The 25479-nt window shown below is 39.3% G+C and overlaps 1 protein-coding gene across 1 annotated transcript; it reads right to left on the reverse strand.

Annotated features, from left to right (window-relative positions):
* LOC140241239 (pre-mRNA-splicing factor SYF1-like) lies at nucleotides 1-24953 on the reverse strand. The gene is made up of 23 exons (XM_072320991.1): nucleotides 24864-24953; nucleotides 21866-22014; nucleotides 21232-21355; nucleotides 20316-20513; nucleotides 19311-19445; nucleotides 18290-18454; nucleotides 17588-17647; nucleotides 16235-16319; nucleotides 15483-15634; nucleotides 14986-15105; nucleotides 14286-14386; nucleotides 13513-13588; nucleotides 12561-12647; nucleotides 12010-12123; nucleotides 9947-10033; nucleotides 8794-8869; nucleotides 8290-8399; nucleotides 5983-6186; nucleotides 4396-4512; nucleotides 3638-3680; nucleotides 3070-3187; nucleotides 1053-1162; nucleotides 1-256 (listed from the first exon to the last, which is right to left on the reverse strand). The coding sequence occupies exons 1-23, from the start codon at nucleotides 24900-24902 to the stop codon at nucleotides 186-188; spliced, it is 2541 nt and encodes an 846-aa protein (XP_072177092.1). The 5' UTR covers nucleotides 24903-24953; the 3' UTR covers nucleotides 1-185.
* Nucleotides 24954-25479: the final 526 nt, after the last annotated feature.

Here is a 25479-nt window from a genome sequence, read left to right on the forward strand (position 1 = left end):
AAGACAGAGAAAAAGATTATCTCTGAGAGATTTGGAAAGTCTGGCAGAAAAGATAATAAACTTAGTGTACAATCAGATAGGGCTCAGTCTGGACACTGCACCCCATTATGCAAGGTCACATAGAGAGGGCAGGAGATGTAATAGGTGCCGACTACGAAGGACATGATGTGTTGTTGTTTTATTGTCTATGTCTCCTCATCCGCTTTGATGCCACCAAAGACTTCTGATGGAATGCTCTTCTGTTCGACATTCACCTCTGGAAAAGACAAAGCAAGAAAAGAAATACACAAAGACTTTTCAAATGCTGAGAATTAACAATACAATTAATCATCATGTACAATTCTACAGATCCAATGTTTCATCCGTTCCACAAAGAGAATGTAGCAAATTTTTCTGTTAAAATTGATAAATTCTCCTGTTTTGGAGAATTTCAGATGTCCAGTATATATGGACTGGTGTAACAAAACTGTGGTTCTTTGCTGTGGTTAATTGGATACAAAATTCTCAGATTTCACGGATACAAGTGCACATGGTGAAAAAAAGACTGGGTAGTGGTATGTCATCACACTGACATACCACAGACTATTAGTACTTCCTGTCAGGTCAAAGGTTGTAACGCTCCTGTGTACACAAAGCATCATGGGATTCTTGCACAAGAAATTGTTCGCTGTCAATTTATGTGACTGTTTAGTTTTATCAAATTCACTTAAAAAATGTAGTGCGAGGAAAGCTGCCTCTCTCTCTCTCGGTGAAAAAGTTGAAAAATAATTCTTGGTGTTGGTTTGTGTTTTTCAAATTCCTTTCTATGATATAATGGCTTGTTGTGCCAGGGTGGAGAAATATAAATTAACATATATCTACATGTACTTTATCGCAGCATGCAACACAGTGACATATATTACACAGAAAAGACTTTTGTAGGGTAGCAGACTATGGGAGCAGAGAATGGCATGTTCAATATATGGATTTCTTCTCTTATCTTTATTTTCTTTCCCTTTTTTTAAAGAGATTGGTATACTATTTTGCAGTAATTACACAATCTTTCTTCTTACCATCAACCTCTTCACCACTGTCGTCATCATCGTCGTCGATGTTGATTTCTGCCGGGTTGGCAGCTCTCGTCGCCTCGGCAACTGCCTCTTTCTTGGCCTCGGTATCACTCCTGTATGAAGATGACACATGAAAATGACAATGATGACGGCCATAATTGTATGATGTATAATATGCAGACTATGCAATGGTCTGAGTAATAACACAAGTTAATATATCTTAAATATCCACTTCAGACAACAAGTTCTTATATCTTCACACATTATATCAAGCCATCAAGACCTGACATGAATGTAAAATTACATATATTACTCCAAATTAAGACGTTGGTAAATATCTTGGTACAAGTACTCTTTAAAAAAAACTAGAAATGTCGCTTTGGCGACTGGTATGCCTCCGCCATAATGCATGATTTTCCCAATAGGTCTAGATAGTACATGTGGACAATGTGTGATTACATTTTCACAAAATTGGCAAAATATTGAAATGACAAGTTTGTCACAAATGTGTTGAATGTTCACCTTCCTTGACCTAGGTTTAATTGGATGAATAGGAGAGCATGTATCTAGGGATTTAAGGACTTTAACTCGACTTTGACCCATTCATACATTTAGGCATTGAGTAATTTTCAAGGTACAGGTGTGGAGAAAAAGTGCAATTTCTGAATTGAATAGTAAATTGTTACCATTTTCATCTGGCCCTTGACCCTAAAATTCATAAGATAATCACTTTCAGGTAGAACATGCATAATATGTACTATGTTTCAAGATAACTTGAGCCACTTCCGAGATATGGAGGAAAAAGTTAGTTCAGCACTTTCACTTGATCTTTGACCTCTTGACCTTTGAGGCAAAAAAAAGAAGAAAAAAAAAACTTTCCAGAGAATTTCTATTAGGTTACACATGTATGCATACACCAAGTGTAAAAAAAAATAACCCTGCTGGCATTGCATGATAGGAGGGAAATAGTAAAATTTTGAAGTGTTGCACTTGACCTTTGACCACTGACCTTTGACCCCATGAACCCTACATTCTCTAGATAATCACTTCCAGTCAGTATATGTATATACTATGTTCCATGAAGATACCTTGAACAATTTTCCAAGGTATGGAGAAAAAACAAAAAGAAGTTTTAATATTTTTACTTGACCTTTTGACCTTTGACCTTTGACCTCATGACCCAAACTTTCACCAGATAATCTTCATTGGGTAATACATGTATACACTAAGTTTCAAGAAAATATCTTCAGGCATTCAATAGATATGGCAAAAATAGTGAAATTTTATGTATTTGATCCTGACCTTTTGACCTTTGACCTCATGACCCAAACTTTCACCAGAGAATCTTAATTGGGTAATACACGTATACACTAAGTTTCCAGAAAATATCTTCAGGCATTCAATAAATATGGTGGAAATAGTGAAATTTTATGTATTTGACCTTGACCTTTTGACCTTTGACCTTGAGCATGTGCACCCAAAAGTTGATAGGCACAACTTCACCCCCGAATACACATACATGCCAAGTTTCATTAGGATACCTCAACAGGTTTTGATAGTTACCTTGTCCACAAAATTCATTACGGACGGACGGAAGGAGGGACGGACGGAAGGACGGACGGACGGACGGATAACCCGAAAACATAATGCCTCCGGCACCACTTCGTGGCGGAGGCATAAAAAAACCAAAGAAAACAGATCATCCTAGTTGAACATACTCAAATTTGTGTTGGCATTTAATGCAGTTGCAGTATTGCAAGTACGCAAGATTATAAAACTCATACACGGTTACACAAACCAACATGCAGAACACAGTCACAATACAGCTGTGCTTTTCTCAAAACCAATTTTCTATACCAGGAATAAGGACCGAGTTCAAACCCACCAGACAAAGAGGATGTCTTTCTATCAGTATTTTCTGCAACAGAACAAAGACCAAGTTCTGAACCTACCTGACAAAGAGAATGTCTTTCTTTCAGTATTCTGTATATCAGAATAAAGACCCAGGTTTTGAACCTACCTGACAAAGAGGATATCTTTTTTCAGCTTGGGTTTGTCAGCCTCTGCCTCGGCTGCCAGGGCCTGGGCTCTCTGCTCCAGTAGCTGCATGTTATCACTGGGAGGCTGGTTTGTCTTGCCTGCCGAACAAACAAGAGAGTTTTTAACCCATTCATAATGAGCTGAATTTGTTACAACACACATTTCCCATAGACATCTACCCAAGTATATGCGGGACTATTCTTCAACAGGTTTAAGTGTGAGTGAATAGTTATTTCACATAGAGAATGCACAAACAACAAAAATGGTATTATGGTCTATCTCAGAACATGAGGGGATATATTTATTAAAGATCACACAAACTGGAAGTGTCTTGGGAAAAGATGTTATTGTCTCTCAGTACAGATGCTCGATATAACATGTCACAGGAGTACCTGTAATCAATGAACTTGTGATACCAATTCTTTTTTTTTTTTTTAATGCAAAAGACCTACAAATACAAAGTACAAATAACAAGTCAAAGCAACAATTTGGGTGACAGATGATTAATGACCAAAAAAAGTAATAATAATGACATTATATGTTCTTACCTCCTCCTTCTGCAGCCAACATTTGTGCCGACATGAAATTGACCTGAAACAAAAACAAAAAAGAAAGTGTAACAATGACAGTCATTTTTCTCAGTCAAAAATTTATTTAAACAATGTACTGTGCAAATTAAGAGTAAAAACATTGCGCAGAGACAATCTTAAATTTTTCTGGTGCAAAGACCATCAAGCAAAGTGTTTTGTTGCTTACAGATTATAGTTGCAGGTTTTGCTGAATCTCCTAATGCCACATATCATCAAAAAGTATTCTCACCTATTCACAGAGCATATTGTATGTGCAGTATCAATGTAGGCCTCTGATTTTTTTTTTCTCTATTCAAAAGCTTTATGTTGAATGTGGATTTTGTTTCTATTAATTTCTGTTCTATCATTCCTATGTCTTCCTGTGTCTATGTCTTCTCCAGAGTAAGTGTAGTCTGGACTAACCTGAATTAAACTCAAATGAATTGATGCAACCAAATCGGATCTAACCCAAATTTAATTCAAATTAACTAGACTGGGATTCACTGACCAAGGCTGAACTGGGCTTTACTGGAAAGAAATGGGCTTCAGTGAACTAGGCCAAACTGGGCTTTCATGGAACTTTCACTGGACCCTCCTGAACAGGACTACACTGGAATGAACTGCACTGGACAGAACTGAATCAGGCTGAACTGGGCCATACTGGAATGATCTGGTATGAACTGAACAGAACAAGACTGCATTGCATTAGACTTGTATTTGAGAAGGGTCAAGCTGACCTGGGTGTTAAACTTGGCCTGGATACTCCTCTTGATCCTCAGCATCTCCCTTACAGTGTCCTCGTTGCCGTGCTTGACCTCAAACTCCTTCCAGGTCTGCCAGAAAGTTGCCGTGACCTAGACACAAAACAAAAACAAACAAACAAACAAAACAAAAGAAACAGGTTGAAGGTTTATAAAGTTGAGATTATGAGACTGTGCAGTCTGTTTTTGTTCTACGATGTGGAACAATTATCAGAGAGTTAAGACCCCACGTCAATTTGGTGGTGTCACTATTTTCTGTTATCTCTGACACACAAAACATCAGCTCACACAAAATATTCAAAGCAATCCACCTACCAATGCACTTGTTTACTATGCATGTGTTTGTGAAATGCATAATTTGAATACCAGCAGTGACAGGATGAATCGATACTTGACCAGTAATACTGCAGTAAGGAAATGATTGGAAGGGTCATCCAAAGGGTCAACCCTAACAAGAGTTGAAAATTTTGGTCAAACTTCTATCATTCAGTTTGTCTGATTTTACTCCATTTACTGAAGTCACCTTGAACATGGTGTGGAATTGCAGTTTAACCCTATTCTAACTGGGGGGGGGGGGGGGGGGGGGGTCAAATTGACCCCCCCCTCGACATTTCGCGCCACGATTTCGCAACGCGGAAAGATTTTGCTGCGTCGTTTCACGACTTTTGTCATTGAAGTCTCCCGCATATTTTGAGACCAAATTTGCGACATCCGAAGTGAAGTTACGTAAAGTTACGTAAAGTGACGTAAAGTTACGTAAAGTTACGTAAAGTTACGTAAAGTGAAGTTACGTAATGTTTTGCATATGCATGTCAACCAAAAAACAGCTCAAATTCATGATATCGTGTGCAAATCCAATGCAAATTGTGTTTTTTGGTTAAATCGATATAAATTAGATTATTTCAACTTTTAACCATTGAAATTAATCAATTCTAGTGTAGATAAGCCTGAAAAAGTGCCTGCAACAAATTTTGGCAAAAAAACAATAGAAAACAAAAGGTTGAAAAAACAGTAAAATACATAAGAAATTAACAAAACCATAAGAAACAAAAGAAATTAATTTCAATTGAGCTATTTTTTATACGAAAATTGTTTGATGTGTCTTGAGGAATTCTGAAACAAAAATTTAGCAATCCTCCAGTCTTTTAAATGGAGTTATAGGTAAAAATATGATTTCATGCACAAATTTGCATAATTAATTCATTAAAAATAGAAAGGCAATATTTTTCGACTGTATGACCATGTAATCTTGTAGTTGACATCCAGCTCTATCTTCAGGCAAAATTTCGCGGCGATCGCGCGATCGGCGGCCGAGATCTGATTGACCCCCCCTCAGTAAAAACTTGGTCTCAAATAGCCCAGATAGAATAGGGTTAACCCTTTCTGTGTCAGCGACTTTGAATAGTGTGTACATCGCTATGGGGTTTTCTGTAACAATCAGCACTGAAAGCACACAAAAAGTTAACTGCAAGTAAACTGTGAGAGAAGAGAGCTGGTTCAAGTTCAAGTTCAAGTTCATATTTATTCGTTTTTTCCACAATACACAAACATAAAACAAATTACCCGTGGGTCACACATCTGGGAGCAGTGGCCGTAGATGGCCCTCGCCCGGTCAATCTCGCCCAGCTTCCTCTCCAGGTCAGCGAACCGGATGCACATCTCCCGGGCCTCGCTGTCCGGTAGGACCTCCACAGCCTTCTCGTAGATGGGCCTGGTGTGAGTGATGCCATAGACCTCGGCCACTCGCTTGATGTAGATGTTGAACATCTGGCAGGAGGGGAAGATGAGAGGTGTAATCTTTTACTGTAATTCATTTGCTCTGACTGGCACTTCGGCCAGCATGCTTGCCTTGCCAATCAGCATCAATGATGGGGCAACAAGGGGGCTTAAATTGGTAGCATGTCTGCCTTAACTCGAGGACGAGCCCCAAGTATACTGGGGCAAATGTCTATGGGAAATGCACGTTGTAGCAAAATTAGCCCGTCCTCAGTGGGTTAATAATGATGATACTGTAAAAGTGAAAATTTTTGCAGTGAAGAAATTTTCATGCATTTTGCACAACCAGAAGCTAGCGCAAAATATAAAAGTATGCAAATATTTTTGCATGCCATATGTTCCAACAGTTAATGTCCTATGTCCAAGGAATGAAAAACAAGGAAAAGTAGAAATTACGCGGTGCGTAATATATGTCCCCGCCGGAAGTAGCATTTTGTACCCAATGGACAATACAGGTCAAAAATCAAGGTCAAAGGTCAAAGAAGTCAAAGGTCAAAATTCCGTGTAGAAGTTTTGAAGCCTTCACCTAGTGCCATCACATAAAGCAAACGGAATCAAAATCGGGTTAGAAATGGCGAAGGAGTAGCATTTTGAAGCAAAATGTACAATACAGGTCAAAAATCAATGTCAAAGGTCAAAGAAGTCAAAGGTCAAAATTCTGTGTAGAAGTTTTGAAGCCCTCACCTAGTGCCATCACATAAAGCAAACGGAATCGAAATCGGGTAAGAAATGGCGAAGGAGTAGCATTTTGTAGCAAAATGTACAATACAGGTCAAAAATCAAGGTCAGAGGTCAAAGAAGTCAAAGGTCAAAATTCTGTGAAGAAGTTTTGAAGCCCTCACCTAGTGCCATGACATAAAGCAAACGGAATCAAAAATGGGCTAGAAATGGCAAAGGAGTAGCATTTTGTAGTAAAATGTACAATACAGGCCAAAGGTCAAGGTCAAAGGTCACAACTGAAATTCTGTGTATAAGTTTCAAAGCTCCCATGTAGTGCTATCATATAAAGCAAACAGAAGAGAAGTAGCAAATTGAACATTTTGATCACACACAGACGCACGGACACACGGACGGACACACACACGGACACACACACGTACGGAGCCCGTTTCATAGTCCCCTGCTCGAACTCGTTCGGCGGGGACAACAAGCTAAATTCACCTTTCCCAATGGAGCGCAAAAAATTACTCGCGTGAAAATATCAATTTTACAGTAATAGTTATATGTGTAACGTGCATGATAATTATCATCAATATTTACATAATTATCATTATGTACGCACTGGACATGAAATATAATAACCATCAACGCCTTCACAGGTAGGTTTTCAGAACCTTCTTGAAGGAAACAAGGGAAGACTCAAACCCATGCCATCATACGGCACAGGTTTTGAGTCTCAGCAAGTCTAGGTGAGCAATCCTGTGTGTTATCATGCCGTCCTCTCTAGTAAGAGACAAAAACGCCCTGTCCCTCAGACAGAACATTACAATGAGGTCCCTATGTTGGTGAGTCATAACCAATGCTACCCCCATTCACTCCCTGCAAAGAGCAGGGTGCAACCCCAGTGAAATGGTTCACACCACATACGCTGCACAAGAAATAATTGTATGCTACAGATGTCCACCCTTCATGGTTTGCCCCACGTGACCAGCAACATTCAGTAAATGGTATCAACCAATCACGTAGTGTTATGATAGTCCTGCAACACTTGTCTTCAACCATAGGGTAATCCTGAACTATTGCACTTATACAGTGAAAACTCAGTATAACAAAATCCTTGAGACCAAAACAATTTATTCTTTATATCAGATATTTTGTTATATCAGGAGTAAATAAATAATACAAAAGAAAGGAAATAAATTCATTGGGACAGGAGAAATTAGTTTGTTACATCAGATCTCTTTATATCGAGTTTCCTCTGCACAGCAATATCCTCGTGCACATTGATATACTAATATGGAAGTATTCGACTTCACAGCTAAGTCTTGTTCACAAAATTATGAGTGGAAAAAGAAGACTAATAGAAGAGACTATTTACACATTACAAGATGTCTGTGATATTTTTCCACATTGTAGTAGTCTTTATATTCATACCTCATGTTGCTCATTAGGTAGAACGGCCTTAGTGGCCCTGTCATACACAGCGACAGCATGGCGGGAGAGCCCAAAGTCTTCTTCCAGTTTGGCGTACAGAAGATAGAGAGCTGTGGGCAAGCAATGGTACAGACACTGGCATATGATTGGCAGACTGACACAACATATCATGACATGGATGAACATGAAACAATCTCTCAGATTATACTCTCAAAATATGTAAATAAAGCTTACATTATGGCTCTGGAAGAGCACATTTTCTCCATTATGATCTGTCACTTGCACATGAGGAAAGCATCATCGCAACAGGCTGAAAATGTTACAAACTTGGATACAATGAAATACAACCATGCCATAACAAAAGGTATTCCCAAATTCAATGAAATCATGTAAACAAAACAAAACAAAAAAGTCAGGCAATCATCAAAATACATAGTGACACTTCCAGCATTTTTTTTTTTTCGTTCATCATCAGCTAAATCAAATATAAACCCTAAATCTTACTCTTTGCAAATTTGGCAGGACAGTCTTCGAGGCACTGCTCAAACAGATCTCGGGTCCTCTCCAGTTTCTTGCCACCCTAAAAGTGTAGGAAGCAAATCAAAGACAAACCAACAAATAATAGACAGTCTTCATTATAGACACACGATGCTGGTACCACACGTTCAAACAAAGTATTCTTTATTCACACCTACTGCAAGCTCAACTGTGCTTCTCTACATGTGTGCAGGCATGTCAAAGTGATTACAAACACAATAAAATGACAACAAGAGCTAAATACCATAACAACATTGCATACACCTTCCAGAAGCATACATTTCTAATTTTTGGCATTGTGAAACTATTGAAATAAAAATGACATATGAGAAACACACAGGAAATTTATTACTTTCTACATTGTTTCTATCTAATACCATTCAGCTACTACAAATATCAAAAAAAGAAAAAAAAAGTAGACACCGGTGCTGAAGATGAAAGGCAACTCAATCTAATTATATAAAATTGAGTTGTGTCAAACTGAAATTAATTGAATTAGCATAAATCTAATTGTACATTACATTTATTTGTTAATTTGTTTTTGCATGGTTCTATTCAAACAAACAAAAGCTTATCTACAAAATACTTAGACATAACAATATACCAAAATATCACATTCACAAAGGCACATAAACTGAGAGTAACACCGAGATTGGTATTAGGGAGCTTTAGATTTTCGCGACGGGGACGTACTGAGGAAAAAACAAATGTTCTGAGCATGCGCAAAAGCGCACATCAAGTTAATCTATTTATAGCTTGTGTCATCTGAGTTTTTCACTACATGTTCTGGGCTATTTTTATGTCTGCTCAATTCACGACGTAGAGAGCTACCTGGTGCACCAATCATATGGGGGCGCCATTTAATTCTTTATACTTTGCGTCCCAGCGTAATCTAAAGCTACTTTTCAGCACGACGCACGGAGAGAGGAGAACGTCCAACGCACTCGTCGTCTCAAACGTCCATGCCGCAAATCTAAAGCTCCCTATTGACATCATCAAGTGCAAGCTGAAATTACTATATAGCATGTGGAGATACAGTACATTACATAAAACACACCAAAAGCTGTTTTAAATAAAATCAAAGATACAATTCCACTTGATCAAATACAACGAAACTCACATAGCGCTCCATGAACTTTGTGAGGTATGTGTTCCAGATGTCATAGACGTTGGGCCACTTGAACAGTCCAATGCCCTTCTCGTAGGCCTGGATGAATAGACAGGTATGGAACCATAGCATGAATACGACCCCTACCAAAGATATTCACTTGGTGTTCTTTTTTTCTTTTTTTTTACACATTTCATTCAAGGCTGAAACTACACGCAGTATATTTGAGTTTCCAAGCATCCAGTAAATCAGACACTGACCTCCAAATTTTTCATGTCCAGTGAAGTCTTCCCCTTTGCCCCTCCTTTTCTATGTTAACCACAAAGCTTGACAACAGTCATTATTACTTTTTTTTACATCAAAGCACAATTTGAATCCCAAAAGGAAACTTTATTATGGCAATTCATTATGTGTCTGCATTAATTACATTTCTCGTGATATGAATGATCAGTTATAGTACCCTCATTTGCACACACACATCAAAGATTCCTTGCATCTAGATTGATAATTTCTTGTTGTTGTTGTCTAAGCTCCTAGGTCTAGCATTATCAACAGAGACTGCAGATGTTCTTTGTCATAATGTCAAAGAGGAAATTTTTGCAGTGTGGAAATTTTTGCACATTTCGCATGACCAGAAACCAACGCAAAAATAACTAGAAATGTCGCTTTGGCGACTGGTATGCCTCCGCCATAATGCATGACTTTCCCAATAGGTCTAGATAGTACATGTGGACAATATGTGATTACATTTTCACAAAATTGGCAAAATATTGATATGACAAGTTTGTCACAAATGTGTTGAATGTTCACCTTCCTTGACCTGGGTTTAATTGGATGAATAGGAGAGCATGTATCTAGGGATTTAAGGACTTTAACCTGACTTTGACCCATTCATACATTTAGGCATTGAGTAATTTTCAAGGTACAGGTGTGGAGAAAAAGTGCAATTTCTGAATTGAATAGTAAATTGTTACCATTTTCATCTGGCCCTTGACCCTAAAATTCATAAGATAATCACTTTCAGGTAGAACATGCATAATATGTACTAAGTTTCAAGATAACTTGAGCCACTTCGAGATATGGAGGAAAAAGTTAGTTCAGCACTTTCACTTGATCTTTGACCTTTTGACCTTTGAGGCAAAAAAAGAAGAAAAAAAAAAAACTTTCCAGAGAATTTCTATTAGGTTACACATGCATACACCAAGTGTAAAAAAATAATAACCCTGCTGGCATTGCATAAATATGAGGGAAATAGTAAAATTTTGAAGTGTTGCACTTGACCTTTGACCCCTGACCTTTGACCCCATGAACCCTACATTCTCTAGATAATCACTTCCAGTCAGTACATGTATATACTATGTTCCATGAAGATACCTTGAACAATTTTCCAAGGCACGGAGAAAAAAAAGAAGTTTTGATATTTTTACTTGACCTTTTGACCTTTGACCTCATGACCCAAACTTTCACCAGAGAATCTTAATTGGGTAATACATGTATACACTAAGTTTCAAGAAAATATCTTCAGGCATTCAATAGATATGGTGGAAAAAGTGAAATTTTATGTATTTGACCTTGACCTTTTGACCTTTGACCTTGAGCATGTGCACCCAAAAGTTGATAGGCACAACTTCACCCCCTAATACACATACATGCCAAGTTTCATTAGGATACCTCAACAGGTTTTGATAGTTACCTTGTCCACAAAATTCATTACGGACAGACGGAAGGACGGACGGACGGAAGGACGGACGGACGGACGGACGGACGGACAACCCGAAAACATAATGCCTCCGGCACCACTTCGTGGCGGAGGCATAAAAACACAAAATATAAAAACATTAAAAAAATAAAGATATTTTTGCCTGTCATATGTTCCATTAATAAATGTCTACATTCAGCAGAATCAAATACACTCGAAATACATCTCACCCAGCAAAAAATTACTCATGCGAAAATAGCCACTTTTACAGTAAAACAAGCACCCTTTCACTGATTAGAAAGCTACACATACTATTCTACATATTATTTCGACTCCCAGTATGAAACAGGAGAAGTGATAGAGGGCACTGCCATACCTTGAAAGCCTCCTCAAAATACTGGTTCTCCTCCAGGAACATGCCAAAGTTGATGATGATTTGGGGCGTAGCGATGCGGAGGTCAATGATGCGGTCGTACACTGCCTTGGTGCTCTAAAAAGGCATCCAGGAAATGTCAAGGGTGACAAAAACACCCAAAGTTTGAAGCTTGTCTTAAAAATTGTGACTGTCAATCACATAATTGTGTTAGTGTTGCATTAAAAGAATTTAACCTTCTTTTTCTTAGCTAACCATGCTTTGAATACATCACTAACTCATGCAAAAAGTCAGACAAATTATAAACAGACTTTTCAGTTGATCAGGGAGAAAAAGAGAAAGTCTTTAAATCAAGTTCAGACAAAATTAAAAGTTTACAAATTTGTTCTGACTAAGAAAAAAAAAAGTTTTCAGTCTCCAAAAATGTATCTGTCACCAATGTGACAAACACTACATTGCCATCACTTGCTACAAACAGCACTAGTACTGAAGAATGTCAGAAAGTTTGGCAAATGGAAATGTCATAAGGGGGACAATGGCTGCTTGATCTATACCTTGAAAGTGCCAAAGCTTTCCTCCAGATCAGCATACATGGACCAGAGCTTGAGGTTCTTGTACAGTCGGTTCTGGACTGGCTCACTCTGTTGTGGATGCACACACATACGCACACATAAACAAAAACAAAATGTAGCACACAGGTCATCTATGTTAGAATATATTGCAATACTAATGAGCTGAAGTGTGTATTATGAACGGCAGAGCATATAAACATTACAGTATCTAAATGTTTTTGGACTTAATTGCGCTGTTGAATCAATGGTCTACTAAAAAAAACAACTCCAGTACACTGGTATTGACACACAGTGAGCAGCATATAAGAGGACACTTACAGATTGCAATTGAACTTAATGACAATGAGATTACCGGTGACCTTAATGATGAGTGCCAACTGCGCCTATAGAGCCTTATGGCTGATAAGCATGGTAAATCATTTTTGCATGACTCCTACTACCAGATATACATACAGTAAGTGATCGATCGAGAATGCATGACGGAAATGGTTTCCTAAAGGCAAGCCAGTGCCTTGATCGCCATCTGTCCAATGTGTCATTGGTGATGGACCAGAACACCGAACAGACCTTGCTCAGTGATCAAACCAATGTACTATCCAATTGACAGGGCTACATTACATATGGTGGAAGTAAAACTAAAATAAATATAGACTTTTTTCCAAGGCTGCAATATATTTCTATCTCCTCCCTACCACCACCACCCCCCCCCCACCTTCTTACTTAACCCTATACAATCCAATTTCTACAGTGGTTACAAGGACATGATTCCATCTCCAAAGTCCAGTCCTCTGAAAAGTAAATAAATGATTTGATGGATGGCCTTCTCTCAAGGCTGATGTCACTTTAAAAGACATAGAGTTGTGTACATTCATAGCTGAGGGAAGTTGCACACGGCCTGAAAGCAAGGCTGAAAACAAGAAAGAGTTGTACCAACCTTGTCATGATAGGCAGCCTTTCTACTGGGCACTGCTGTGGCTCTCCTCATCAGCTTCAGGGCGTCATCGTAATTCCTGGTGCCAGAGAAAATGAAAGCAACTTTATAGTTGTATCAGTCTTTCCTCTTTCCTAGTCTTTAGTAGCTCTCATCCAATACTTGGAAGACAGTCAATTCAAGCCCGCAGCACACTACACGACCCACTGACTGTCAGTTTGACATCATCAGACACCCAAGTATCGGGTAGTGGGACTAGGTTGCGAGACCTGCGGAAGGTGGTCATGCATTTATAGCTAGCTAGCTGCACGCGCACTGTGTGCTAAAGAGCGTGGGAGGCAGGTTGCAGGTGTTAAGGTCAGGTTGCATAGTGTGTGTTGCCAGGTCACACAACCTGGGTTCATGGTCAGAAGGTCGTGTAGTGCGCTGTGGGCTTAAGGAATTTATGCCTGAAGATACTGGGCACCAGCAGTCATGACAAAAATGTCAAATGTTACATCAAAAGGATGTAGGTCCTCATGATCTATGAAAGCTTTGACAACTACTTCAGATCTATTTACAACTCTACCCTGGTGATCTTGAGTTAACATGCATCCTTTTAGCAACCAGCTTTAGAGTATTCATATGCTGCAATGTTGGAATCTGCTGAGGTATTGCCGGCTAATCGACTAAATCAAATTTTCAAAAGCTTCCAGGAACCATCACAATATAGTCTAAAAAGATGGCCACTCTAGAGAGAGTTCCAATGCTACAAACATCATGGCAAGATTACTCACTCATGCCGAATCTCCATCTCCGCCCACTCACACCAGACGGCAGCAAGGTCATCCACTTTGACATAGTCCACTTTGGTGCCCTTCTCAAAGATGACTCTGGCCTGGATTTACAATATATGGGGAGGAATATATAATGTATATACCATATATTTCATGAGGCTGTTATTTTCGTGATTTTCACAAGTCAGATGCTATTTGCACACTCAACAACATGCAAAAATATTTACTCTGATCCTGACATGAATGCCACATGTATGCGCACATATCTCTGTTCATTACTGTATTCAGTGACTGCAAATTTAATGACTCAGAAGATCGGTGGGAAGTTCCAGTTTGTGAAAAATTAGAGTCGCTAAATATGTGGCATATACAATAGTTACCATGACAGAAATTCTTGGTGGAATGACAAGAGTTGTGGTAACAACTAGAATCCAGCTTCTAGACTGGCTGTTGCTACGAGAAGTTGCCGTTGTAGACAGAGTTTTATCCTAATACCTTTATGAAACGGTGCCCAGACCTAGTATGTGGGCACTGCATTTGACCAAGCACAATAATTAAACCCACTGATATACGCAGCATCAAATACACATGTCTACAAAAGGGGAGAGAGTCTAGTTTTGTAATTGGGGCTCTTTTATGGGTCATGATAGCTTTAGGGATTCTTGATATCATATATGACGAGTGACATTTGACCTCTCACCTCCATGACCTGTCCATGCTTCTCGTAAAACTTGGCAAACTCCACCCAGAGTGTGTGGAGTTTGCCGGTGGCCAGCTGAGGCGACACGGTCTGCACAGCCTCTGTGTATGTGTTGATCACCTGGATTGAATCATAGAAAATTAAAATCATCTTCTGAAAAAGCTGAAGAATTGACAAAAGACATTTCATATCTTTGATTCATCTGAATAACTGGACAAACACCACCGACAGAATCGACAAGAACACTATCATTAGGTGTACATACAAAATATCATTTGGATATTTGATAAATGGAATATACTTGTTGAACGAATATGTGAAAGCATAGCAAATACAGACAAAAACAAGCAAACACACACAAACACACAATTGTATGTTCAAAAGAGATGCTCCAATTCAATTCCATAGGCCACATAGGGAAAAAAAAGAAGACAGATATACATAAAATCATAAAAAAAACAACAAAACAAAACAAAAAACAGGATCACTGCACTCACTTCCTTTGGTTTCCCTTCAAACAGCTTTGCCCTCTTGTGCCACTCATGGACGTTGTGCGGATTCTGCCGCAGTAGGACGCTGTTGAGCAGCAGAGGGCGCCTGTCCATCAGGTTCTCGAATCGCTCCAGCCTCAGCTCCACGTCTATGTCATCTGCGCAGATTGAAATGAAAGTACCAAATTATGCAATCTAATTGACATTCTTGGTACTTATTTAACATTCAGGATCTGCTGGAACATTATGTAATAGAGGAGTCACTATGCCTGGAATGTGAAAATCTTCACCCCTGCGTAAGCTATTTTCCCTTTTTCAGTTTTACCAGTCACTGTACCGACTTGGAGGGTGAATCAACTACTGTAGATATTGGACAACAGAGCATATAAGGTGTAGCAGTTTCTCTGCAGATCCTCATCAAGTGTTGATTTCTATGAAAAAATGAGAAATGCAACAACATCACAGTTTTTCTGTTTAAACTTCCCAGCACAAGAGTATCCTTCCTTGTCTCAAACCCCTTAAAGTGGAAAAAGTACTACAAATTTAGAATACAGTCTATAGTATATGAACTTTACTGAAATCTGGTAGGGCCTGTAAATATAGACTTTGCAATTCATGCAATCTTCTATTTCTTTTTTGAATACAAGAAAATGATTTGAATTTGCTGGAAGAGAGGGCAGCCCTGTGCTTATCATTTCATTCTTCTGAAGGAATGGGTCAAAGAAAGGGGCCAGATATTTAAGGGCTTGAGCTCTCGCCTTCCTCCGACGCCCCCGTCTCCGCCGACGCCTCCATCTTTGCCTTCAGCATGGTCTCCTCAAACTGGGCGTAGGCATCAAACACCTGGTGGGAGGACAAGATTAGAAACAACGCATCATCATCGTCATCTGTTTCTGGTTTGCTCCTGGGAGCAGCTGGGTAGGATTAGTGTCAGACATTCATGGAGCATTGGTACGCTAAAAGGGATCCAACACCCAGAAAGTAGCATATGCTCAAGCGTTTGGGCACTGTCAGGCAATTCAAAAGGTAACTTTACCACCTGTGAGAGGATTCGGTAATTAGAGGGGAAAAAAATAATAATCACCACCCCTTCTGGAACTTAACGGGCCAGATATAGTTCCATACAAGTACCTTCCTTGAGTATTGAACGGACAAGCACACTAGAAAGAGGTGCTTCATTATCTGAATACTGAATCCTCTCATGGGTTGCAAAATTAGAAATGGAGTTGTCTGACAATGCCTAAACTCTGCAGCAAATGTTATTCTTTGGGTGCTAGTTCACTTTAATGACAGAAAACTTTGTAACACACGAATCAGCCTAACGGTGACTCAATGACTTATGGTGAAGTCGTTTGATGTCAATTTGGTTGGTCAAACCTCTCCACCATATAGCATCTAAAAGATATCTTCCATCTCAAGCATAGGACAATACAAAAAGAATAAAGGTAATTCAAGGATATTTCTAGCTTTTGCTCCCAAGGCAGTTTGAGCTGAAATTTCACATACATTCTACTACTACTACTACTACAGTGCCATCTTGCAGCAAAATGTGAAGTTCATTGATACACTTGCTAAAGGGTGTTGCTATTTTGCCCCTCTTTGCATTAAAGCACCTAGAAATGTAGCTTAACTTGCCAAGGTTTTTCATCTGCATTCAGTAATGTCTGCAAACTTGACCTAGTTGTAACTTAGCATGCCCACACAGGTGTAGCAATGTGGCCCAGTTGGACTGGAAGGTCATGGAGACTGAATGGGGATTAGAGGGATTAGGTAATCTCTATTCACTGACACTTAGCTTCCAGACATCTGCGCCAGAGCGCAAAGAAAGCACTCTAGTGCGTGTGCCAAGCCACAATGAAAGCACTCCAGTGCGTGTGTCAATCGGTGAACAAAGCACCATAAGGGTTAAGACACCACAAATTGATGTAAAGAGTTTCAAGGATCACAGGACACCAGACTCAGAAATATCTCAACTTTATTTACAAAACAGATAAAGACATCAACTGTTGATATCAATAAATGTGTATTGACATCTAGGATGAGCTGTCATTTCTTTGTAACTGCACATTATTCTTTCTCATTAAAAAAAAAAAAACTGTAAAAATGCTCACCTGAGTAAAATCGCGGACAGTGGTCACAGTGAATATTGCCTCCTCGTAGATGTCTCTTGCCTAGCATGTGAATGGGAAATGAGGAAAATTCTGAAATATTTAGCATTCTGCCCATGTGCAACTAGGACTTATAAAAAAGAAAAATAAGATTACCAGCTCTGAAAGTAGAAGGGGGAAAGTTTTGCAATGCATGCATTCTGATAAGGTGCCCTACATTTTTGCTTTACAAAAACAGGCTCTGTAGCATTTTGGGTCTTCTTGCTCAGTACAACGTTTTAATGCACAGTTTGGTGCAACTTTGGAAGCATGATGTCAATACTTATTTAAGTCATCCCCCCCCCCCCCCAAGAATTAAGAAGAACATATTTGAGCCAAATATTTGTTTTGTTCCATTATGTCCTGCAATCACTCATTTTCAGATTTATTTGGACTGATTGGCGGTTTTATTCAAGACAACAATGAAACAGACCGCCAAAATGCCAAAATCATTCCTAGCACAGGATGAAATATTAACGCATCACGGGGGGAAAAAACAAACTGTTAAAACTAAAAAACCATATGTATGATTACAATTATTCATATAGGAATTTAACATAAAACATCCAAAGTTATAAGAGTGAAAGGGAAAGAAAGTAAGAAAGAGAGAAGAGAGGTGACAGTTGAGTTCTGTGTTCATTTGATCAGGTTTGCCAGAATACTTACCTTCTCAAAATGGCCGCTCCTGATGTAGTAATCAGCCAGGGAGCACCATAGCTTCCCCCTCTCGTCGGAGAACCTCTTGATGCCTCCCCGTATGATGGGATCCACTTTGAGTGATGTCACTTTGGTCGGGTGTTTGCAGATCAACTCACACAAGTCGTGCCAGAGCTATCAACAATAACAGACAGAACCACTATCGGCATGATACCATCTCAAACCAGTATGCCATAAAGAAATGACACTGAATCATTTGAATATGCTAAACAGCTAGAACTATCTAAACCCAGTCCCATACAATCCAGATGATGTATAGGTATCAATGTTCATAACTTCACAGATATTTCATAGAGTATGCGCCCACGAAGATGAATCCATCACGTAACTGAACTTAGTCGAGATGTACCGGTAGCATAATTCTGATGAGAAAATTAACATGATATTTGACGACTTTCAATTGCTGTCTCTATGTCAACAAGTGCTTAAGAGGTTACTAGAAACCGACTCAGATGTCCGCTGATTTCTTTTTCATCTTTGATGAACATGAAACTCTGTGGCAAAGGCTAATTCTTCACACAATAATAGCTCTGGAAACTTAAGTCACTACATTCATGCCATGAGTTTATTGCATCAACAGTGGGTTCTGGCATTTCTCTTCATGTTTCCATTGTCAGGGCTACTTTCTCTAAGAGAGTACCTTATTCAGCTATTAGGCATTTATGTTTACATGTGGGAATCTCCACTAAGTATTCTTAGAATTTCTGATATTGTGGCTGCTTGCATTTGCTTCCACTTGAGCACACTGTAAAATACAAGTTGAAGATAAAAATCCTCCAGAGTACAAACAACATAAGATTTGTTCCAAACAAACCAGTCAATCTTACCTTTCCGTAATTCGGTAGTTTTACCAGCCATATTTATCAAAAGATGTCTGTTTTGCAGTAAGACAGACACTTTTTAAAAATGATTTTGAATTACCTTGTGACAGAACATTGATTAAAGACACACATTTGAATGCATCCATTACCTGGTGATTGGATTTTCCCTTCTTGGACACAAAGTCCTCATCATTCACGATGGAAGCCAAGCGAACAGCGCCCTCATCCAGTCGAAGGATGTCAACCAGGTATTCAATGTATTCCTCAGCATTTTCTGGACACAGCTGAGATCATGATAGAGTGGAAAGAGAGTAACCAGTTTAGTGTATGCTTAGAAATCAAAACTGCTTTAATCAAACGATATGACTCTTTATGTACATGAACATATCACAGTTTATTAAGACTAAGGAAGATACTATTGTAGCTTGATATTTCAACAAAGGCTTCTTGTTTTTTTTTTATGCTGTCCAATGGAATCCACCCTCAAAAGAAAACATACCAGTAGGAACCAACTGCAATGTGCAAACAATGAAAGCATTATGGGCAAATACTCTCCACAAGCACTGCAAAATTTATAAGACTTTTACAAATGTGTATCATTATTGAGCATTTAAGAAAACCTGTGGCAAGACAGATGAAATACGCATGCTAGGAGCAAGCATGCTTGAGAATTTTCTTGTTTTGAGTACATAGTGAACTCTGCTGCACACTGCGAGCTCTCTGGGAAGGCCTGGAATGCTCAATACATCATGTTTCACATTATGTCGCTATCTGTTGCAAATCATCTATCAATTCATTCCTTGCTTTAAAAAAAATAAATAAGAATTAAAGGTAATTACTCAAACATCTAGTTCAAACTAAAATTCATAAAAAGACTGCATGCATTCCTGAATTTACAAGAAGAGCTACACGCAAACCAATCACCAGGGGTCTGTTTCATGAAAGTCTTAAGAGACACTTATCGCTCGTAAGACACACTTACAAGAGACTTTATGAAGTGGATTTTACTTCTCTATATACAGTGTAGCTACATCTGAGTGACTTTGACCATTCTGAGATTTATGTAAAGACTTTTATGTGATGATTTCATGAAACAGACCCCAGGTCCATCGATAGAAATCCAAACGTTGTGGAACCCTTTCAAGCTTCCTTACCTTGAGGTACCTTCTGTAGACTCTGACAGCAGTCTCATGGAGTGGTAGGGAGCGCACAAACTTGAGGTATAGGGGCCAGATCCTGTGATGTTGGGAGATGGGCAGTGCCCTCAGTGCACGGTCCAGTGTTCGGCGCGTCCGGGTCACCTTGCATTGGTCCATCAGAAACTGACAGTAGTCCAGCCAGATACGGGGCATCTGGGTATAAGATAGTAATGATGTGAAACAATATTGCAGTGAAAACTTTCACTTCAAATGCAAGAACAATAGAATCACCATGCAAGTTTCACATGGAATCATCACACACACAATTCATAACATCTTATTCTACAAAGCTGCTATCACAAGTTACCAACTTCAACAGCCTTGAAAGACTGAGTTTAATATGAGATGCTAATGTCTACATATCCACTTTCGCTTAGAACAGCCATCATCAACACATTCTACACCAGAAAGATGATGATGATTCATGGAAAATCTGCATAATTCGTAGAAGCAAACAAGAACAAAACTGGAATTTATACACTAATATCAGGGCCGGCGACATGTTTCTAAAAGTGGGGGGTTAATATTTCTGGTGCCACTTCCAGGTTTCATCAGCTGAGAAGCAAAAAAAAAAAAAAAAAAAAAAAGCCCTTCAATGGCAGTTTTCTGGTACAACTCTGCCGGGCAATTGGCTTGAAAGCAAAAACAAAAGCTTAACCACATTCTTCTGGTGCTACTTCCGGGGTAAAAAAAAAAAATTACTGGTTCCTACTGGTTAATAGACCCTATATATTCCTATGGATTACGCGAAAAAAGTGTATGTTATCAAGACAATTTCTTTCCATTCCTTTAGAAAACATTTTCTCACAGATATCTGCCTGCAGAACAACTTGTGTCTCTGTAAGGAACATGTTAGATGCAGTGCTCTTACCTTGTGCATGAAGACAAGCGCTCTCTCAAATGCATTGTTGACATCCTCGTAACTGGGATCTGTGATACAGCGCCCTTTCACTTGCTTTCTTCTAAGCTTCAAGTAATTGTACCAAAGCTTGTAGCTGACAAAAAAAAAAAAAAAACACAAATGATCACAAGACAAGTTACAAACACCATAGCAGCCCTGCAGTAAGCTTTAAATGATCAAATGTCATGCAAGTTACTTTTTCTATATTTTCCCACAAGTCCCTACTTTTATTTCTTCATCCTTTTTTTTAATCTTCTCCTGCATCTTACTGCCTTTCTTCTTCTCCCAATTATCATCTTTGCCAAGATCTTGATGCCCTAAATCTTGCTCTAACCATTTCTTTGAGCATCTTTTCTTATGAAGTCCTTCACTTCTTAACAGTAGCCTCATTTTTTTTCTGTCTCCTCCTTTCGCCTTCTTCCTCACCTTTTTTCTTCATCTTCTTCTTCTTTATTGATGTTGTCATTATCATCATCATCATCATCAGCTTCTATTCCCAATGTGGTACTTCACCGATGTCATCATCGTTATAATTATTAGTAATATCATAATAATCTTTATCATTGTCTATGTTATCACAACGCATTTTGTATTTGCCTCTCACCTTCCTGGCAGCTCCTTCAGGGCTCTCTCATAGATCATATGCTGACCTGCCGAGGGGCCTTTAGACTTGTGCTCCACGTATCGAAGCCAGCACTTGACGGAGAAGGGGTGCCGGAGAATCTCTTCTTCGTATGCCAAGTCATCCTCTTCCTGTGCAGGATGACACAGTTAGAAAGCAAGTAACCTATTTGTACACATAAATGTTTATTTCGCAAATGCAAACTCACTTTGGGAGACAAACACATTTATATATCAATATGTTTGGTGAAACCTACCCCTTGTTTTCATTCAAAATGGTAGACTCTACAATTGTGCCAGATTCTTGATTGTGTTCATTAAAAATACAAAAGAGGAAGTTTTTAATGCCTTGGTGAAGCAAGTAGGCTTAACAGAGGCCCTATCTGGCACTCATGCACATGTACACTATTTTGCAATGTGGCTTGCCAGAAATTTGTCCGCTGTATTTAATAGCAAGCTATGACACGGGTGGATTGATACATGTATCCTCTTTCCCTGCTGTAATCCGGTCACATCACTCTAACAGTGGATTTTTCCGTAAAAATAGAGATATGTGCCTGAACTTACCATCGCTGGCAGTGGTTTCGTAAGCAGGGAAAAGTCATAAAGTTTGATTACTTTTCATCATTGCCAAGCCAATTTATGATACATTTTTCCATCAATTGTGCAAAATTACATATGTTCATCATACAATTGGCAGCAGAGAGCAATTTACTTCGAACTTGAAATCTGATTTTTAATAAATTTTTTGAGTTATTTTTCAAGCTGTGTATACTGGCTTTTATCTACCACAGCCGGGCACATACAGAGATGCCAAGTTCAAAATGCTAATCTCTTATAAATTCAGAAAAATTATATTGATAACTTCCAGAATACCTTTCAAGTAAAATACGCTTGAAAGCTTTCTTAAAACTTTGTACTGTTTTCGTACATTTCATACATAATAAATGCGTGTGTCTCACGCAGAATGCATGAGACTTGGTAGCTCTGCACATAATCTAAATTCTGCACACAGACAGGAGCTTGTCAGACAAGATTTTGGCAAATTTCTCTGCAGTACCCATTGGTGGCAACAACTATTTGCTCACATGCAAGGTCAAAGCAGATGAGCAGGCTTGAGCCTTGACTCGACTGCATGCACATGAAAGCAGGGTCCAGCGTTACACAAATGATTGATAGACCTTCTAGTGGATTTAAAAAAAAAAAAAGAGAAGAAAAGTTGTTAATGTCCACATTCATGAGGCAAATAACCACATGGTATACATGGTACAATGCATCATATACAGCCCTTCCAATATCTCTACATATAAGTAGTAAAAAACCTAGCCCGACCAGACGCTGTTGCGCTATGCGAAAACAGCGTCTGACGAGCGCGGCATGCAGCCTCAAAGTGAGGAACCTCAACACAACTACAAAACTTAGGAAAATGTATATTTTTCTCCTTTAAACAGAATACTTTACTCACGTTAAATGCATGTTTCTATTACAGAAGAATAGTTCGCCACACTGGGTCCATGGAGACCACTTGCGATAAGTCCGTGGAACAAATAAATGACACTTTCTGGCGCAATTCCTGACCGTCGGTACGTCACGACGTACCATGTATAGTAGCCCTACTACATATCGACCACCCTTATTGAAACCGACCGCGTATAATTCGCACACTGAACACTTAGTACGCACTTCTCTGCGCGCAAAGCACATAAAAATGGATTGGCTTTGAATGTAGATTAGGATGGTGTGGGAAAACGCGATAATTCACTGTTCATTAATGGTTTTAATCAAGGACAATATTTCGAATGAATATTTTCACCGAATCGTAATGACAGCACAATGTAATGTCTATGGAAGTTTCTAAAAGGCTTCTAAAAAGCTTCGTACAACACGGTGTTCAATACAACTCGGTTTGCGTGCATTGTCAATGCAAAATCAGCGGTCGATCCTAAAAACGCGATTTACCGCGGGGAGCTGAAACGAGGCCACGCAAGTTCGTCGGCGATATTTTTGCACTGAAACTTCGAATCGAAAAGGGAACAACGGCATTTGATAAAGCTGGATTTTCTCAATCACGTAGGTCAAGTTTTTTACGTGAATTTCAGTGTTAAATATTCTTATCAAGCAAACAAACATTAGGCGGTCGATTAGTAGTAGGTCCAACCCTACAGCGACTGGGCTGTGTATAGTTAGGCCTGGCGTGAAAGATTGTGTACCGTGTGGACATGCTGGATATGATGATCAATTTCGGTAAGTTTCATTGCGTACATTTGAATACTGATAGCATCAGATGTAGAGTAAATATTGAAAAGTGTACTCGTTGAGTTTGAGGTGACAAGAATGATGTTAAGTATCAAAATTCAAAGCTATCGTAATACGATTACGTCGCTCTCCTAGTGGTTGGTGGTCGCGCGCGTACAGCCCTGTCGCGACGTACTATGTACAGCGACTGGGCTGTGTATAGTTATAAAAAACCTAACAATACATTGTAAACAGAATATCACAAAAACCAAAACAGATGATCTTCTTTCTAGTTTAACTTATTCTTCTTGCAGGGTGTTTTTCGTTTTGAATTTTCTTCTAAAAACACATATTCAACGTGTCGTTATTGTGGGAAATGTCATCATCTCATCATGGTCATTTACATCTAGGACCTATTGACAGAAATGACAAGAGACGATTGAGAGCACTACACGTTTAGGCCTACAGACAGCTCCGCAGCATAGCAGCAGCCGGCAGCCCCAGCTCGAGCTCCGACATCAGCCGGCCGGTGCTGTTGTGTATGGCATCGTGTCGCAGCTAGCTCGCTACCCCGGAACGCTGGGGGAGCGATTTCGGAGCAGCCGGCGGATGAGAAGAACTGTACGTCTGTAGGACCCGGTGGAAGCAGTCAGTTAACGTCTAACGTTACATGTAAAGCGCGAGGTGGTAAATGAATAAATCTAGGTTGATACACTGTTTGATGAACGCCATATAATTATACTCACGAATATTATATCAGACTGTTTCGTCTGTCCAATAGGCATTTTATACGAAAAATATGGATAGTTCACGTTCGCGTTAAGTATAACACAGGGGTCTTCCAGTCAGATCCACTTTTCATACAATCAACACGCACGCACGTTTACTGTACGTTTGGTGGACGACAGGTGTGCAGGAGTGGATCGCTCTATATCCTTTAGTGGCGCAGCGCCAGCCATGTCGGATGTGATACAGACGGAATGTGATCACTGTATGCTGAAAGCTACGACTAATGGCTAAGCTAGCCCACCAGCCACAATGTCTCAAACGGACTCTCGTGATGGCGCTGTTGCAAACGGGTACATACCGACTACATGTATGTGATCCCATGTATTGTACAGTAACCTTTTTTTACTAAAGTATTTCAAACTAATTTGTACAAATATGGTTGTGAAGTACTAGTAAAATAGATGATTTGCTTCTATGTTTTTCTTTTTGCCATTTCTTCTTATCGTGGTCATTCGTGGAGCATGTCGAGAAAGAAATTATGTGCAAGCGCCACTATTTTAGGACACTTGTGACATCTACCAAGACAGTTAAGGGGAAAATAGTCAAGATTCGACAAGCAGTGAGCTCGACTCA

This window comes from Diadema setosum, chromosome 17, assembly GCF_964275005.1.
Source record: "Diadema setosum chromosome 17, eeDiaSeto1, whole genome shotgun sequence".
NCBI lineage: Eukaryota > Metazoa > Echinodermata > Echinoidea > Diadematoida > Diadematidae > Diadema > Diadema setosum.

What these genes read in the sequence shown, in the direction of transcription:
- LOC140241239 (XM_072320991.1), bottom strand. Translation starts at nt 24,902, where the DNA reads ATGCCTATTGGACAGACGAAACAGTCTGATATAATATTC. An exon ending in GACGGGGGCGTCGGAGGAAG is followed by an intron (nt 15,635 to 16,234) that starts GCGAGAGCTCAA and finishes CAATCTGCGCAG; the next exon opens with ATGACATAGACGTGGAGCTG. An exon ending in AAAGCTTTGGCACTTTCAAG is followed by an intron (nt 12,124 to 12,560) that starts GTATAGATCAAG and finishes ATGCCTTTTTAG; the next exon opens with AGCACCAAGGCAGTGTACGA.